Source organism: Eutrigla gurnardus (assembly GCF_963514095.1).
Source record: "Eutrigla gurnardus genome assembly, chromosome: 5".
NCBI lineage: Eukaryota > Metazoa > Chordata > Actinopteri > Perciformes > Triglidae > Eutrigla > Eutrigla gurnardus.
Genome location: NC_139919.1, coordinates 28290715 through 28306233, shown reverse-complemented (window position 1 = coordinate 28306233; position 15519 = coordinate 28290715). Strand labels below are relative to the sequence as shown.

The 15519-nt window shown below is 42.9% G+C and overlaps 2 protein-coding genes across 2 annotated transcripts; one reads left to right on the top strand and one right to left on the bottom strand.

Annotated features, from left to right (window-relative positions):
* Window positions 1–4069: 4069 nt before the first annotated feature.
* sybl1 (synaptobrevin-like 1) lies at window positions 4070–9129 on the bottom strand. Its single transcript, XM_084009512.1, has 8 exons — window positions 8975–9129; window positions 8407–8612; window positions 7303–7360; window positions 6851–6988; window positions 6651–6741; window positions 5688–5755; window positions 5441–5533; window positions 4070–5004 (listed from the first exon to the last, which is right to left on the bottom strand). The coding sequence occupies exons 2-8, from the start codon at window positions 8550–8552 to the stop codon at window positions 4939–4941; spliced, it is 660 nt and encodes a 219-aa protein (XP_083865638.1). The 5' UTR covers window positions 8553–8612; window positions 8975–9129; the 3' UTR covers window positions 4070–4938.
* A 564-nt stretch (window positions 9130–9693) lies between these two features.
* On the top strand, window positions 9694–12779 carry polr1d (RNA polymerase I and III subunit D). Its single transcript, XM_084010237.1, has 5 exons — window positions 9694–9776; window positions 10327–10424; window positions 10748–10824; window positions 11754–11836; window positions 12536–12779. Exons 1-5 carry the CDS (start codon window positions 9738–9740, stop codon window positions 12581–12583), a joined length of 345 nt encoding a protein of 114 aa, XP_083866363.1. The 5' UTR covers window positions 9694–9737; the 3' UTR covers window positions 12584–12779.
* Window positions 12780–15519: the final 2740 nt, after the last annotated feature.

The window sequence follows — 15519 nt, the reverse complement described above, 5'->3', positions numbered from 1 at the left end:
ATCGTGCTTAGGGGAATACTGTAGCGCAAGTCTGTCTAAATGATCTCCTCATTGGGTTATGTGATACAACACGTAATTGCATTAAGATTTTTCAATGTCAGCTGACCTAGTACCAACCCTTTCTAAGGATATTTTACCAGACCCTCCTGCTTTCTCTCCTGAATCATGGTTTCAGAAAAACATACAAGGTGAGGCTGGCTGGCCAAGCTGCTACAAGCCAGGTTTCTACTCTGAAATGAGCCAACATTAGTTTGGCACGAGAAGTAAACTGCAGTCTTAACTGCTGTGTTGTGCACCGTTGTGTTTATTTAAGCTGACTGGACTGCTAAGCTCCCCAGCCACTACTACAACAAAAGCACCATTGTGGTATGCAACCCTGGAGAGTAAGATATCAAGTCACCAACAGCCTGAAAGTGTTCCAGTATGCAGACCCCAGACATTCTGGTGCATAGAGGAAACTCATAAATAATCTTAACGTGTTTCGTTAGCTAAAACCTGACGTCCATCTTTCAGCCCAGTTGTAATCACCCACAAACAGAGAATGAAACACCATCTTGACTGTTAAACTTGATGAGAAAGGGAATATACTGGTTGAGGAAGGAAGGGCAGCATCAGTGAGGCGGGCCACACGACTTTCCCAGGAAACACACAAACACACACCCTGTGTACAGAGGGGAAATCATGGCTCATGGTGTGATGTAACCGTAAGGTTAAAGAGTCATGAACACCTGACAATACTAGAGCTAGCTGCAGGCCAGAGGACAGGTGCTATATTTACATTGACAGTTGAGCAAGTGTGATTTGACTTTTTAAAAACAACAACAACCACATCACAAATCAAGTCCTCAGCTGAATATCGGAGTGCTACTTCATTCTTTTAAGGGAATTATTAGTTGTTGATATTTAAATCTGCCTTACTTTCGACTCTACTTCTGGTACGATATAATCCACGGAGCTCTGCTTTTATCAATGTGAGCAGTTTGCTTAAACAACACACCTACAATCATAAAACATACAGCCTTGACAACCTGCCGTGCACATTGAACCCTGGGTAAGAATTGCCCCTTCAACGTCACTGCACTATCTTCGCACACTTTAACAATGCTGAACAGTGATTTTGCTGGTCAAAACGTGACAAAGCATTCCAATGTTACTCTATGTAAAGTACAACTGAACCCGAGACAAACCATGACCTGACAATGTTCATAGAAACATAAAACCATGAAAATAAGCTACAAGACACTGACGAATGGAAGAAACACTGTGTGGAAGACAAATCTAATGTTATACAACACTTACCTTTGATTAAAAAAAATCAGCTATAGGACGAAATAACTCAATACTGCCAATTCCATTCACTAACAGTGGGAAAGAAAATGCCTCCACCGTCATCTGTGTTGCCTGCAGTATGTTGCCAGATCACTCAGTTTTTGCAGGTTTATCCAGCTCATTTTACTCTCTCAAGAGACAATCCCATTACTGCTTTCCTTGCAAAGCGCTAAATCCAGCCAACAGGGCAGGCAGTGGTGTGCGAGTGTGCTTCGGCTATACACCGACAGCCCCCGTCCCACCACTCCTCCCTCCTCGTGTTCAGAGTCAATCGTGCATCAGTAACCACGCAGCCTGAATGAGGGTGTCCCCAGTGCAGGCATCAGATTCTGTTCCCCCTCCCTGAGGTAACGTGACTGGTCCAGCAGGCCTACTGCAGCAGTGGATCAGCAATCTCTCCAACAAGCCCCTGTGCCAAGACGCATCAGTGGCTTGGCTGCACGCTGCTCCCCAGCGCAGGCATGTCAAGGTCCAGCTCAGGCCTGTGCTCAGTGTATAGTAGGTCCACTCCCAAGTTTACAGAGGGAGCAAGGGAGGAAGAAAGCATGTTACCTTATCCATGCCGAGCCCAGTGCTGGGGGGAGTGGCCATGGCCTGCAAGGCAGAGTTGGCATTCACTGTTGCTAAGCAGCAGGCCCTCTTTATTAGGGAATGGATCAGGCTGCTTTTTAGCAAGGGCTAAGTGAAAAGGGGAGCAGAATGACAGGACGCCTTGGTTTCTGAGTGGAATGTTGCCCTGTGACAGCTCCCCAGAAACTCACTAATACGCCGAGATGGTAAGAGACATTACGACGTTGGTTCAAGCCGATACAACTTCCAAAGTACTCCACTGATAATGTCACTGTCTGATGACACAGTCCCATGTCGTACACAAACAGCTCGACACCTGATCCTGACACTGCAGCAGCGGTGTGACACCAGAGTCTAAGACACCTATGACCTATGCTATTTCTGCTTAATCTAAACAAGGCCCCTGACCCTGGGAACGTCAGCCTAATCTTAACTAGAGAGACAAGATGTAAATCATGGTATGGAGTAGGTTTATAATCTCCTAGGAGTTTTGAGAATTAGTCTTATGTCCTGTAAAATCTTTTATTTTGTGGGTCTAGTTATTCATGTGTCTAAGCATTTTGACATGCGTCTTGAATACTGTTATCAACAATGCAGAAGTGATGTCCATTTAAAAAAAAAAAATTTCAGCAGAATAAAGAAAGAAAGTCCACCCCCCTCGACACACTGCCAACGAGCGTTGTGGTCTACTGGACCCTGAGAGTCCATTCTGCCTTGTCAAACAATAAAGCCGGGTTATTTTGTAACAGTCTCAGATTAATTATCAACTTTGCAGTTTGATATGGAGGCCTCACAAAATACCTCCGTTTGTCCGAGAGAACTGAACTCGCCTTCAAATTGCGTTTTAAAAGCGAGAGCAAGATCAACTGAACAATGCCTTTTCTATTCCTAAAGCCCGAGGCGGCGTGGAGAAGGACTCAAATGGACTTTCCTTGCCTTTGCATGGCTGACTGGACATATCAGTATCATAGAGTGAGCAGTTATGAGTAGCAGAGACAGCCATTTGAAAACCAAGGGGCAGAGCTGGACCACGCCACTGCAGGGCAGCGGGTCAAGCTGGGGGGGGATTCCAGCCAGCCAACCACAAGGACAACACTGTCCTCTGTGAAGCAGGGAACAGAGCAACACCAACCAGCCTGGTTAGAAGAATGGCATGGCACTGTCTTCCAACAGTCAGAACATTAGCCAGTCTGCTAGAGCAAAAAAAAAAAAAGGATTTCAAGACTATGCCATCTAGTGAAAAACAGGTCTGCTTCAATTATATCATGGTTCCTCATTCATTTAGTCTAATTAACACAAGCATGTTCAAATTACGTTTTTAAAACACACTAGGCCACTAGTCAAAGAATGTCACATTGGGAACAGTTTTCTGATCAATACAACCCCCCACCCACCCACCAGGCACCCTGATTGAAAGATTATCCGTGTGAGCCCTCCTCAAGTCCGTTAAGTCTATAATTAGATCAGGAGTAAACATAGTATGCATCTACAAATAGCAAGGAAAAATACTCTTTTCAAGCCGGTAAATGGTTTAAAAAAACTGTAGTAGACGTACACAAACACGTCCGAGACACTGAGAAATATTTTGGGTAAATTTTGTTTAAAAAATACTTGAAAATATAATAGTTGGTTACCGTTACAAACATAACGGACTCCTATTAGCTAACGTTACATTAGCTTTAATCATTAATTTCAATTTCAAAAATATATAAAAATGGCGCATTAGCCGACACCTCCAATTAGCTAGCTTAATATTAGCTAGCGCTACCATTGATCTCCGTAACTTTCAAACTTTTAGCTAACTCTTAGCTAACTTACACAACTAAAAGTAGGTAAATATAGTGTGGAAGAAACATAAACTGCCTTACCGCTGGCCAAGTTTGACGTACAGTTAATTAAATCTATAAAAATGTACGTAGTTATATAAGAAAAATGTCGGTTTGATGGCTCGTTACGTTACCTGTTACAAGAGCGAGCGCGGCGGTGACGGGAACGCGCCTCTGACGTCATCCCAATAAATAAACTGTTTTCACCTGTTTTTTTTTTTCCTGCCCATGCGCAACAAATAACTGTCATGCCGTTCACAACTACAGACAGGTCGTACCCGAGTTCAGCTCACTTTAATCCCGCAACATAATTATATTATTGTTTTTCCAAATGAAGAGATCAATCACTTGATCAGATTTTATTATTTCAAATCTGGATGTACAATAATTAAATAATTACATGATTATAAACCATATATGCCAGGAAGCAACTCTATGTACAATGTAAAAAGTGCATTGTGTTAACAGAAAGAACATTTGGGCATCTGAACATCCTAGCAGAGGTTTAAAAAAAAAGTGAAAGGATGCTTCCTTTAAAAAAAGGTGGGAAAGAGAGAGAGGAGGCTCAATTTAACAGAACCATTACATTTTCTGAGTCAGTGGTATTGATCAAATTTACCATATTTATTCATATGATCATATCTGGTATTTTAATGTCGCGAGCCCCCATTGTGGTCCGTCGTACTTGAGACATACAGTTTACTGCATTGTTTTGTTTTTTGATGGATCTGCAACATGCTACTTATACGGGCAGGTCCCATGTGCCTCTCTTAAACTTTCAAAAAGGAAAAGCGGGACAACAACAAAGCTCTCTCTGCCACCTTTTGTGACTCATTCCGGTATCAGTCTGAATGGACCAAACACATAGACAGGTGTAGGGCAGTATCACAAACTGATACACCAGGCCACTAAGTGCACGAGACAGGGTGAATGTACCAGACTAGCGAAAGACAAAAAAGTATTGTTCCACATCAGTTTTAGGCCACGTGGCTGCTGTCCATTGGTGTGGGTATGAGGTGGGACTCCCTGTCCAGAAGGCAAGTCGAATGTGCACACTATCAAAGAGGGGACGAGGAAGGAGGCGGCAGCAGGAGGAGCAGCATGTGTCTTCGGCGATGTTGGAAGCTAAGAGGAGTAGAGGAAAGTTTCCTTTTGTGTCCACTGGCAGAGTTAAACAGGCCACCTCCTCTTCCTTTTTCCCTTGATCTCCTTCTCATTTGACACAAGTGGGCCAGCTGAGGCCTCCACAGGCAGCAGACACGATGATGTAAAGGACCACCTGAAAAGAGGACAGAAAAAGAAAAAAGTTCACTCACTGCACCCCTAATTAATCAAGCAGTACCAACACTTTGTTACTGTACAAAGTAGAATTTTCAGGTATTTGCTTTTTACTTTTACTCCCTACAGTTTCAAGCAAATGTCTGTACTTTCTGTGAGACACGGTGGCTGCAGACTATTTTTTTGTCAAGTATTGTTAAGACTATTTAATTGAAAACATGCTACATACCGATATAATATTAGTATTGAGATATGAAATCACCTATATATATCCTACATAATGTGACTTTAAGTTTGACAAGTTTTAAGGTATTGCCGAGCCTCATCATAGATATAAATCAAGTAATTCGGTGGATTTTTCATGTAAAAGGAAAAAAAAAATATATTATTATAAGTAATAATACACCTCACCGCTCAGCGTTTCTATCCTTACTCACCAGGCACACCAGCACAATGACCACAGTCAGCTTGAGGTTCTTCATACACATGGCTCGCGCCAGGTTACGACTTGTGGTTTTGAATGTGACCGACTAAATGGAGTCGGGAGAGAGAGAAAGCAACAACAGTGACAACATTAGCGGATAAGTGGCTCACTAGATTTCCGTCACGAGATAAACTTGTATGCTGCCAAATATCAAGCACCAGAAAACAATTAGAGTAAACAGCAGTGGATTTTAAACTCACTGAATCAACCAGATTTTCTGTCTTGTCGATCAGCAACTCCAGCTTCTCTCCTCTCTGTGCGACCAAGTCTATAAAAAGACACAAACAGCACAAGGGTTAACTCGGGAGTGACAAAAGATCCAGTGTAATGAGATTCATATAATAAATGGCTGGTGAAATCTGACATTTGAGCTTTCATCTGAATTTTATTGCAAATTTTTTGAGAGCGGAACATTTGGTTTGGGCATGAAGGCCAACAAGTACCAGCGGCACAAGCACAATGAAGAGGCCACTGATGCAACTACAATGCACCACATTCATTTACAAATGAAGAAACGCCACCCACATAAAGCTTCTCTGATTCAATTAAACGGACATGTTATTTGCCAATGAGGCTTATATTTATGATCTTATGAGCCTTATTGTCAAGAGACCAGTATTACCTTGGGATCTCTAGCCATTTGTATTAATTGCTGAGGACGTCTGTGATGTTAACCCACTGCTAATTAGCCATGGCTGTAATTTGTAAATTAAGAAATCCAGCACAAATATCCTCCCATATTTTGGCAAACACAGTAGTCATCTGATAATACTAGTCCCGTGCTAATCAGCCTCTCAGTAATTCACTGTTTCTTTCCCTCTGTGCCCTTTTACTCCCTCTTAATGTTTTTTAAGAGGTTCTTAAATTCAAATTCTGGAGGCCCTATCTCGCTACACAACATGGAGAGCCACACACAAACATAGCAAGATCATAATCCATCAAAAGGCCTGGGCAGGCCTTGATATGTTCAATCATATCACAGGGGAATGTCGGTAACTTCAAGTAAAATACAGACTTCACTAATCCGGGGCAAATCCCCCGCATGAAACACAGGTCGGGGGGATAATCTCTAAATCACATGAGGTCCTCAAGTAATACGAGTCCCGTGCAACAGCCGCAAAAGAAACGTCACCGCGCCATCAGGAAACTCACGAGACGCTCACCTATGTTGCGGACCATGATGCCCTTCAGGTCATCCACTTGCATCTGAGTCTCAGTGACGCGATCTGATCCCCGTGGGTCAGAGTGGTGCTTCTACACACAGAGAGGTAGAGGGGAAATGAAGAAAAGGGAAAGGAGAACCAAGCGTTACTTTCACCATTAGTAACCAGAAGTAAAAAAGGCACTCTTTTCCCACACTCACCATCTGAGCTGCCAGCGTCGAGGAGAACTCGCTGTTCATGGCGTAAGGCAGGGCTGTTTGCGCTCGCGACCCGTACGTTGTCTGGAAGCGCTTCTTGACTTCGCTGAGGAAGCTGAACGCACGCGACCTCTCGAAGTCCTTCAGTACAAAAACAAAGTAAAACATCTTACATTTTATTTGTTATTATTTTAAGTTCCCATTAAAAAGTTCCAGTGAAACAACAAAAGCCTTTCTATGTTACCAGCGTATTGTTCTGCTTCCTGTTGTTAAGGGCTCAGTATATTACTTAATAAAACGCAATATCTGTATTTTCGCTTCTCAAAGTGGCTGCTGGGTTACTGAACTCTACTTCTGAACCATTCTTTATATCCAACAACTCACACACACCTTGAATATCTAACATTCACCTTCAAACCTACACACACAGACATCTGAGGCGATTCTGTACTTACATCATCAGTGATACACAGGTATATGATTCTGTCATGGCAGATGTAATGAAAGAGATAGCTAAAAAAAAAAGAAAAGAAAAGAAAATCACATTAATACAGTTGAAAGTACACATTTTAGTATACAGTACACATACCGTCACATGTCTAAGGAAACATTAACCACAGATAAACTGTAGTAAACGGGCTGTAACTCTTTTTTTGTGTGTCTTTGTGGCATGTGATACCACTTTATTGTTTCAGGTTGTGGTTTCCTGCACCTGCAAGCTTTTTCCTATGTGGCATATCATAATTTACATGAAAAATCTGACTGAACTGAATCACTCAAATACTTTCCTCAGATGTCGAAACACGTATCCATTTTCTTGCTATACCTGGTGACGAGTAGAGCCTGTTTTTTAATTTGCATTGTGAGGTTTACTTTTGCCCGAGGAAACCACCGGGAGCTACGGGGGGAAAGGTTTGCCTTCTTAGCTGGTCCATCAGCGGAGAGGCATTTCACACAGCACTGTGTAGGTTTGCCTTTTTGGTTGTTTCTTTTACCCATGGTGCACTTTCTATTACCATATGAACTTAGTGCACTTGTTCATCACATTAAATGAGATGTTATGATGTTTGGAGACAGCTTTTTACAGAAGGACCACAAATGAAAGGAAAACTAATTCCACTAACAGATCCACAGAAATATAATCACCAACTATTTTCATCATCAAAAGTCATTTTTCATAAAGAAATGTCAGAAAATGCTGTTTTCAGTCCCTCAAATATGGAGATCTTCATGTCATCACATAGAACAGACATTTCAAGCACTTTATTCTAAATCCAAGCACTTTTCAAACCTTGAAAACAGCACACTAAAATGCAAGTGTTTTCAAGGATACCTGTACAAAACTCTGCATATGCTTTAAGGAATTTCAACAAAGTTTTGTATTAAAGAGAGCTTCTTTATTTAGACAAATATCGGTTACCTAGATGAGTAATAGTGGTTATCGGCCCTGAAAGAGCCACATTAGCTCGACCCCTTCTCCTTGTTTGTGTGTGTAAACGTCCCTTTAAGAGACTGTGTGTTGTGTTACAGGTGTGTGAGGAAGCGTGTAAGAGCCGAACCTGCCGTGGCTGTACGTCAACTTGTTATTCTCTGACGGGATTTTGGCTAAAATCTGTTCGGTCACCTCCAGGAAGTTGCCACCACACCACGCGTGCTTTGCAAGGATGGTGGTCCCACGACCCACCACAGCAAACAGGATTGCCATGGCAACAGTTGGGTTTTTTTTTTTTCTTTTTTTTTTTTGCTCCTTCAGCTCAATTCCTCGCTGCAACAACAGAACAAGAAAAATGACATGTTAGTGACAAGTCGAGAGAGGGAGGGGGGAGTTGCTTAACAGATGATGACGTTTAAGGGTAACGTTTACGGGTGATATATCGAAAGAAAGCAAAGGAAATAATGCGTGTGAATACGCGTAACTAACATTAGCCCACTTACGATAACACAACATCCAGTTGTCACGAGAAATGAAAACGAAAGTCAGCTCCGTGCTAGCTAGCTAGCTAACAATGTTGTTGACAAAGTACATAGCGGCGTTTGCTAGGTAGCTATTTTTTTTAATCGCTATACATTAATCATTTCGAGCAACGAGTATTACTTAACAGCGATATATAACAATGAGCCAAGTACCTCGATGTTTCGACGCTGGTCAAAGTGTACGCGAATCCCAACATCTAAAGAGACCCCATCCGCTAGCAAGCTAGCTAATCCCTTTCGAGTGACTTCTGCTTTGCGAAATAGCTCGCGGACACCTCCAGACCGGAACACGAATTCACTCTCAGCTCGACGGTTAATGTAGTTCCTACTGCGCTCCTCATGCCGCGTATTCGATAGAACCGTTTCGTTTTTAAGAACTACATTTAAAAAAAAAAACGACGTGTGTCGTCACATGTTTTCATACCTACGTCACATTATGGCGACGGGTTGTTTTGTTTTGTGTTGTGCCCCCGTCGAGGTCTTACAGGCAACTTGACCAAAACTAAGATGAGATAAGGTGGAACTTTATTAATAACTTGTGCCAGCTGTTGTCCAAATGTACAATAACATATAATGCAATACAGCAATATATAATACAGCAATACAATATAGCAATATAGCAATATATAAAGCAATACAACATTTTTAAAAATATAACAAAACAATAAAGTAGTAAATACAATCAAAGTACAATATCAGTATTTACACATTCATACACACACACACACACACACACACACACACACACACACACACACACACACACACACACACCTATATATACACAGCAGTGATTTAATTATATGTATATTGTGTGTGTCAGTGTCTATTTATGTATATACAGTATATGCGATTTCCGAGCCACCTGTCAGACAGAAGTGAGGGCTGAATTTCGCACAGTAACAGTTTGTGAATCATGGCCGTGGAAGGCGAGAAGACCCAGGTGCTGGAGATGGTAAGGAGCTAAAATACCTCATGATTTATTGATTTATCTATGTTTTGACATTGTACGCAGCCACATTCACCCGCTGCCGCTGATCTCTCTTCGTGAGGAAACATTCAACTAAAGGAGCTTCCGGCAGCATGCTGATCGCCTCACGTGTGTAGCCACAGAAGCTAAGTAGGGAAGAAAAACCATCCCGGAGCCCAGAGTGCATTTAAAAAGCTGCTCTCTTTAACGCGATCTCACTCTTGGATTGATATCACGCCCTTATGCAAAGCCCAGCAGAGGCTACCTGAATGTAAATCACTTAATACCCAGTTTACATTCGCGTCCCAGTCCATGACTATGACTGTGGCGTTTCTCCACTAGGGGGCGGTGTTGAGACAGACCCGAGTGTTCCCTCAGTGTTGCTGCTCAATATGTTTATCAGTGTGCATTTGTGAGATGTGAAGTATTGGCAACACTATAATCTCGAAGGAGCGATAGTTTCTGTTTACAGTTGGATGTCTCGTGTTTAATGAGTGATTTTTGCGTGTTTTTTATGTATTTTTTAAATATCCAGGTCCAGGCTGATGGAGCTGATGAAGGTTGTGTTACCTTCGTGCTGCATGACGAAGACCACACGCTGGGAAATTCCCTCAGATATATGATCATGAAGACGTACGTTGTTTTGTTTCAAACAAACTCCTGTTTTACACTCGGCTTCTCGTCACATATTTGACCTTTGACCCCTCTACTCTGGGCAAGTTCACAAAAGAGGAAAGAACACAGCTGATGATTCATTTATGAGTTGAACATATCGAGGCCTTTCGGTCAATTTGTCAGCGATGATGCCGTAACAAAGAGCCCCTTCTCTGTGCGTTTGTGCTTCCACTGTTGTTTTTTTTTGTTCTCGGAGAGACTATGATAACACCGACCGCACCTCCGCCCAGTTTCCAGCCAAAAGCACTGATGATAATCTCAAATGTCGCTCTCGTTTCCAGCGTGGACGTGGATTTCTGCGGCTACACCATCACCCATCCATCCGAGAGCAAGATCAACTTCCGCATTCAGACTCGAGGTGAGTCCCTTTAAATCCCTGTTCGCTTCGTTTTCTTCCCTCTTACAGTTCGTGTGTTCGTTCATCTGCAGGACGGCGAGAGACGGAAAAGAGAGCGGGAAATGCGAGTTTCCAAAAGGAATATTTTTCTTTGGCTTCGTTGCAGAGTAAACACATTAATTGGAGTCTGCTGTATCCACTTTGTCCACTCAGCCCGACAAGAAAGGACAGTGGTCGAGTTAAAAACACACACACACACACACACACACACGACCAATTGCCTTGTTGCATTAAAAATAGAAAACGCCCTAGCATCCATCATCCACTTTGCACAAAGTGCCTACAGAGAACAGCAGTCGCGAACCATCACATGAAAGAACTCGGCCAGACGGAGAAAACAACTTGTTTGTCTCGTTGAGGCGAGTCTCAGGCTGTCGGGATGATCTTTCCTTCTCGGCTGAACGGCACAGCGGTACACGATTACCTCTCGGGCGGCAGGAAAAACCCCCGGTTCCCACCGCACTGTCACTATTTAGAGAACAGACACTTTATTTTGTATAAACTGGATGTGTTTCTATGAAAATGGGCGGGTGGAGGAAGGAGGCCAGCCAATTGGAGGACCACAACTACACACTGGAGCACAAAGACAATTTCTTAAATCAACTTGCTGTAAAGCAAAAAGTATTCACTTTCCAATCATGCCATGTGACGTTGATCAAACATGTTTATTCATGTTTCTGAGAGAGATAAATGATCACATGCTGTAATTTTAGCTCGCATGTTGCAAATTTGGAGAAACCGGCGGCCCTCGAACAGCGACGGGTTCTGGCTCGGTTTCTTGGTTTCTCTGGCGGGAACACCGTCGAGGTGGCCGACCCACAAAGTATTCTGTTGTTGCTCCCAGCGGGGGCAGTTTCCCTCCCGGATTCAGTATCTGCTGTCTGTTTCAGGGGGAATTCCAGCCACCGAGCCGCTGCGTCGAGGCCTGAATGAGCTCACTGATGTTTGTCAACACGTTCTCAACACATTCCAGGTAAGAGAGAGAGACTGAAAGACCCTGACCAGCACCCTTACTGGATCTGGATCCATGTGGATTCTGGTGTGAAGCTAACAAAGTTAGATTTACAGCTAAGTGTTAAAGTCATCTTAGCAGCTAACTAGCATTGGTAGCGACCTCAGCAGCTAAGCCCCGCCCCCTAAAGCATCCCCTGCTTTCTGGTCTGGTGGACTCTAAATGGACCATAATGTACTAAATGAACATCATGCTGGATTGAAGAAGACTTGAAACTAGAGATTGAGACCATAAACTCATGTTTACAATGTTTACTGAGATAATACATCAAGAGAGAAGTAGGACCATTTTCTCATAGACTTCTATACAACCAGAGAGGAGTCGCCCCCTGGTGGCCAGCAGAGAGAAGTAGGACCATTTTCTCATAGACTTCTATACAACCAGAGAGGAGTCGCCCCCTGGTGGCCAGCAGAGAGACTGCAGGTTTAAAGGCTCTTCAGAACCGGAGGCTGCCAGCTGATTACAGTCCACCCAAAACAATGTTTCCAGTTCATTGATAATCCTCTAACTGACCCCCGGACCTTTCCACGGGGGAGGGGAGGGGGAGGGGGCGAGCAAGATGCATAACCTTTTAATCTCCTAAAAACCTGTTTGGTGAAGGGAAAGCTGCTCTCTGTCTAAACTCTGGTTCTGACATTATTTTCTCTTATTGTGTTCCAGGCGAGAGTGAACGAGTTCAAAGAGAGGCAGGAGCAGCCGATGGACTGAGGAGCGTCACACATGTTGGACCGCCGGGCTGCCAAACAAATGAACTGTAAACATTTGTTGCCTTGATTCGTCCCCTCCTTTCGCTCCTTTTTTATAAATATCAGCTCACAGTTTCAAACACATGTACAGTTTTCTTTTATGTATTATAAATGTGCAAAAGTGGAATAAATTTAAGACATTAAAATTAATCAAAGAATTGTGCCAATTTATTTATCTCGGTTTTGTTCTCTAACGATGACTAAATTGCTCCAGTCTGTCCTTTGAAGCTGTTTTTATGGAGCGCAGGAAGAAGAGGAAGCTATACGTCCTTATCAGCAGAGGAATGTGGTGTGGGGGACTTCATACGGTGTCTGGAAGACACAGGAAGGGGGAGGGGGGTGTAACAGTGTAAATAACGAAGTTAAAGTTGTTTTTTGTAAAGTTAATATCCTGTCGGTCAAAACCAAAAGCTACAGCCAGCAGTCTGTTATCTTCTCAGCTCGGCGTGTGGAGGGAGACGGAATCCTGGCTCGCTACGAGGCAGCAAAACCTCCGGAGATCACTAAATTACATGTCGCTGCTTGTTTAATCTGTGCCGACACCTTTTGGACAGAACTAGATTAACTGTTAATCCCCCCTGAGATTAGCTTCATATTACCTCACCTAAACACTGAGCAAGAAAACAAATATGCAGCTAATTAGTGTCGTTACATCCACAAGAATATAAAGGAGAGCAACACAACCAAAATATGCAGGAGTCAGAGTGAATTAAATTTAAGTTTTATTTTTAACAGATGTGCAACAAAAGCATTGAAATGAAGGCGTGTGGGAGTATGCCCACAAACATGGCATCCCCGATCAGACTTGTAACAACTACCAGGCAATAGATCAGAAATGCAAACCATTCAATGAATGTGGGAGTTGCACAACTTTTGGCAAGTGCATCTCTCTAAAGAACTACACTTTATGGAAAGTAGGGGACTTCGGAGCGATCAGTGGCCGGGCAGACACGATGGCAGGAATCTATGCTGGAGGCCCAACTAACTCCTATACAAAGAACCAAATCACAAAACAAAGACTGAACTCACTTCTCTAAGAAAACATTTTTTAGAAATAAATACACGTGTGGCACCAACCGATAACCCGAGTGTGTCTAACCAGAAGAAACCGCCGACGTGATGCAACATGTAAAAGGTTTCCCAAACTTACCAAACCTCCACACAAACAACCATTCACACACAACACACCGGTCTCACAGCCCGGGAGCACAACGAAGACTGGCAGAGAGTGAGACAGGATCCTGATGATGGGCCGCTTTTTTTAAAAAATGGGACAGGCCACCTCTGATTGGCCAGCTCAACAGGTGGATCCCAATCAGGTCGTTAGCACCTGGGAAGAAACCGGAAAGGAGGGGAGAGAGGCAGTAACACACACACACACACACACACACACACACACACACACACACACAACCAGCCCTCTAACTTTTCGCTTGGCACGTAACAAGCACAAATATTATTTCCCTCCACAATCTCAAACTGCAACTGAATTACTTGGTCGGCCTTTAACTGTCATTTGAAAAACTTTTTTTCTTCACAAAGCGAATCCATCGGAAGTTTTTCCGAACTGCAGCTGTTGTGATCGCAAGTAGCAAATAAGCAGAGTCAATGTCAAGGCAATGGGTTTTTATTTCTATTCAAGCTTTAAAAAAATCCTAAAAGAATGACATCTTATCAGGACCACTGTAGGAGAAAACACAGCAATATTCGGAGAAATAAAGTCAGGATGCTAACCTCCCGGCAGAAACGCTCCACATCGGATGCCGATGAAGAGTTAGCAGACACATCGTTAACCCCGAATGTTTGCCTTTTTTATTGTCAATAACTTTGGATTTAATTTAAAAAGAGAAAGACATGTGTTACTGCGATGCAGTGGGTTTCGCTGACAGGAGAGTCGGCCTTCAAAATGATTCACTTTCAACCTCTTTTTTGTTGTGAAAATGACGCAGTACAATTTCAATGCTGTGGCTGTAGAGAGGAGAGGAAATTCCCTCAAAAACACTTGTCAAATATCCAAAACCACATGAAGCACAAGACTTTCAATATTATTTGTGTAAAGAACAACCCTGACCGCTGTGAAGGAACGCTTCTCTCAGGAAAGAACAACCTTTACTTTTTGCGCTCCGTGAGATGGGGGGGTAGTGGGGCGATCGGATTCCAACATGAGGACGCCCCGCTGCACCGCGTTAATGTGGTTTTGGTCCGAACCCTCAGAATGTAGTTCAGGAAGTCCTCACTCATACCGAGTTTAATTTGAAACACATCATGAGGTGTCAGTGTAGGTTTGCCTCACTATCCATCAAACGACGTTCCTCTGGGATTTTTTTCTGTTATTTTTTTGTTTTTCTGATATCATCACTGAGAGAGAGAGAGAGAGAGAGAGAGAGAGACTTATAGAATCGTTGCCTTCATGATTTCATGCAGTTATTTAAGAGGTGTGTGTGTGTGACCTCGGGGTTCATCCACTAACAGGCCCGTGTTGTTTTTGAGATGGTGAGAGGGGGAAACCCCCCCCCCCACTAAATGATTATATCCGGCAGTAAGTAGTTTCCTCTGAAACCTGAACGTTGAACGTCAGCTTGATGAATTACTCTGGAGGTGAAATACAGTAAAAACACGAGATGCCCCATGCCTCGTGGAACATGTGGTTGTTTTTTCAGGAAAATCACTCGAGCTGATGTTAAGCTGGAGATGGAGCTGTCAGATCGTTTCATCTGGAAGCAGCAAACGCCTTGTAATGTATATCTATATGTTTGACAGGTTGCGTTCTGATCACCTTTAAAATAAAGTTAATACAGTTTATACAATGACTCATTTTGTCCTTTTGTGTGTTTAAAGTTTTTCAACCTACCACTACTACTACTAATACTATGACTATGACTTCTTCTACTACTACTA